This window comes from Morus notabilis, unplaced genomic scaffold, assembly GCF_000414095.1.
Source record: "Morus notabilis unplaced genomic scaffold, ASM41409v2 Scaffold10342, whole genome shotgun sequence".
NCBI classification, from domain to species: domain Eukaryota; kingdom Viridiplantae; phylum Streptophyta; class Magnoliopsida; order Rosales; family Moraceae; genus Morus; species Morus notabilis.
Window position 1 is genome coordinate 1 of NW_010365089.1, and position 2,174 is coordinate 2,174.

A 2,174-nucleotide genomic window follows, 5' to 3' on the forward strand; every position below is an offset into this window, starting at 1 on the left:
AAAAAAAAAAATCTCCAAGATTTGGCGGGAGCAGAGACCAGTCCTTGAAAAATCCGAGAAAGTTGGAGAGAAAGTGAGGGAAAATACTCAGCGGAGTATGGGAAAGGACGAGGAGGAGATGAGGGGAGAGATAGAGGAGAGACTGATCAACGAGGAGTACAAGATATGGAAGAAAAACACGCCGTTTCTGTACGATCTGGTCATAACGCACGCCCTAGAATGGCCTTCCCTCACCGTCGAATGGCTTCCGGACAGGGAAGAACCTCCGGGGAAGGATTATTCCGTCCAGAAGATGATTCTCGGCACTCATACTTCCGAGAACGAGCCCAATTATCTCATGCTCGCTCAGGTCCAGCTTCCGCTTGAGGACGCCGAGAATGACGCCAGGAATTACGATGACGATCGCGCCGATGTCGGTGGATTCGGCTGTGCGAATGGCAAGGTATGCTTTTTCACTCTGTTTGGTTCCTGAGAAAGAGCGGGAAAACGTTAACCGGCTCGGAATTTTTCGTTTAAAGCGTAATTTTTTTTTGGTTGGGGGAAAAAGTAAGAAAATTGCATTGAGGGTTTGGAATAAAAATAGGAAATTTATGAGAAATGTTAGGACCTCAAGCTTCGGCAACAATGGAGGCTTAGTTATCTGCAATAATTATTGTAATCTTCGTAATTTTATTTTATTTTATCCGAGTTATTTTCTTCTTCCCTTGGATCGATAAATGATTGTGGGTATTTCTTTAACTTCTACGTATGATGAGAATAATACTTTTAATTAATTTAACTCGGTAGATTTACGAACTACCTTTTACAAAAACTCTCTCTTGCACTTGTCTTGTTTGGCATCGATCTTGTTTTCGGTTTTTTTGTTTTGTTTTGTTTTTCTTTTGTTTTTTCCGTTTGAAGAAATGGTGGAGCTTCTCTGACAATATCTTTAAAAAATAATTGTCATTCTCATTTTTTGTTTGTAAAATGAAAAAAAGATGAAAATGTTATTGAACATGTTTATGATCTCTCTTTACGGATATGTGTTAATGTATTTTGAAACTTTCTTGGACAGGTTCAAATAATCCAGCAGATAAATCACGATGGAGAGGTTAATCGAGCCCGCTACATGCCTCAAAATCCGTTTATTATCGCGACAAAGACAGTTAGCGCTGAAGTTTATGTCTTTGATTATAGCAAACATCCATCCAAGCCTCCATTAGATGGTGCCTGCAGTCCTGATTTGAGGCTGAGGGGGCACAGTACCGAAGGATATGGGTTATCTTGGAGTAAATTTAAGCAGGGTCATTTACTGAGTGGTTCTGATGATGCTCAGATATGCTTGTGGGATATTAATGCTACTCCTAAAAACAAAACCCTTGAAGCTATGCAGACTTTTAAGGTCCTTCTTTATGTCTATTTAGACATTTTTGTTCTTGTGATATTGCTAATTGTGCTTTTTTTACACCCACATTTTATCTGAAACTGATCTGGGGCAGGGCACAAATTGCGTTGGGTGAATTAGTGAATTGTTTGTCAAATTGGTCTTAAATCAGCCAGCTTTGAGAATGAGAGGAGTTATTTTTCTCACACCTAACATATTTTGCGTGCTAAATGTTTCTTTAGAACACTATTGATACAATCTGCTGTAAAAAGGAAACTTATTTTGGAGGACATAGCTTCTAAAGCGTGTAAAACTTTAGATTTTAAATTGTGTGTGATTCCTTTATGTGCATTTACTGCTAATGTACAATGCAGTTTCCTATACTTACCTTCGTTTTGAATAAACGCTGAAATAGGTTCATGAAGGTGTTGTGGAAGATGTTGCCTGGCATTTGAGACATGAATACTTATTTGGTTCGGTTGGTGATGATCAATACCTTCTTATATGGGATCTTCGGACTCCATCTGTTACCAAGCCTGTTCAATCTGTTGTAGCTCATCAAAGTGAGGTGAGTCTGGCAGTCTGCTCAATACTGTGGACAAAATGATGTCTCGGTATTCCACTATCTATTACATGAAATGTTTAGCTAGTGTCATCATGTTCTTAAGTGGTTACAAGTAAGGCCTCCTGATTTAAGTGATGACTGAGACATTTCTTAGTGACGTGTCACCTTTTAGTTGGTTGTGTAAAATCTGATCTAATGTTTCATGGAGAGGGGAGGGAGGGCTTCTATTGTTAGCTCTTTTTTTTT

The 2,174-nt window shown here is 39.0% G+C and overlaps 1 protein-coding gene across 1 annotated transcript; it reads left to right on the top strand.

Annotated features, from left to right (window-relative positions):
• Positions 1 to 6: 6 nt before the first annotated feature.
• Positions 7 to 1,931, top strand: LOC21383931 (WD-40 repeat-containing protein MSI1; the record flags this gene model as incomplete). Its single annotated transcript, XM_010107308.2, has 3 exons — positions 7 to 442; positions 1,055 to 1,381; positions 1,779 to 1,931. Coding segments are annotated over exons 1-3 (825 nt in total), but the record flags the coding sequence as incomplete, so codon positions are not given.
• Positions 1,932 to 2,174: the final 243 nt, after the last annotated feature.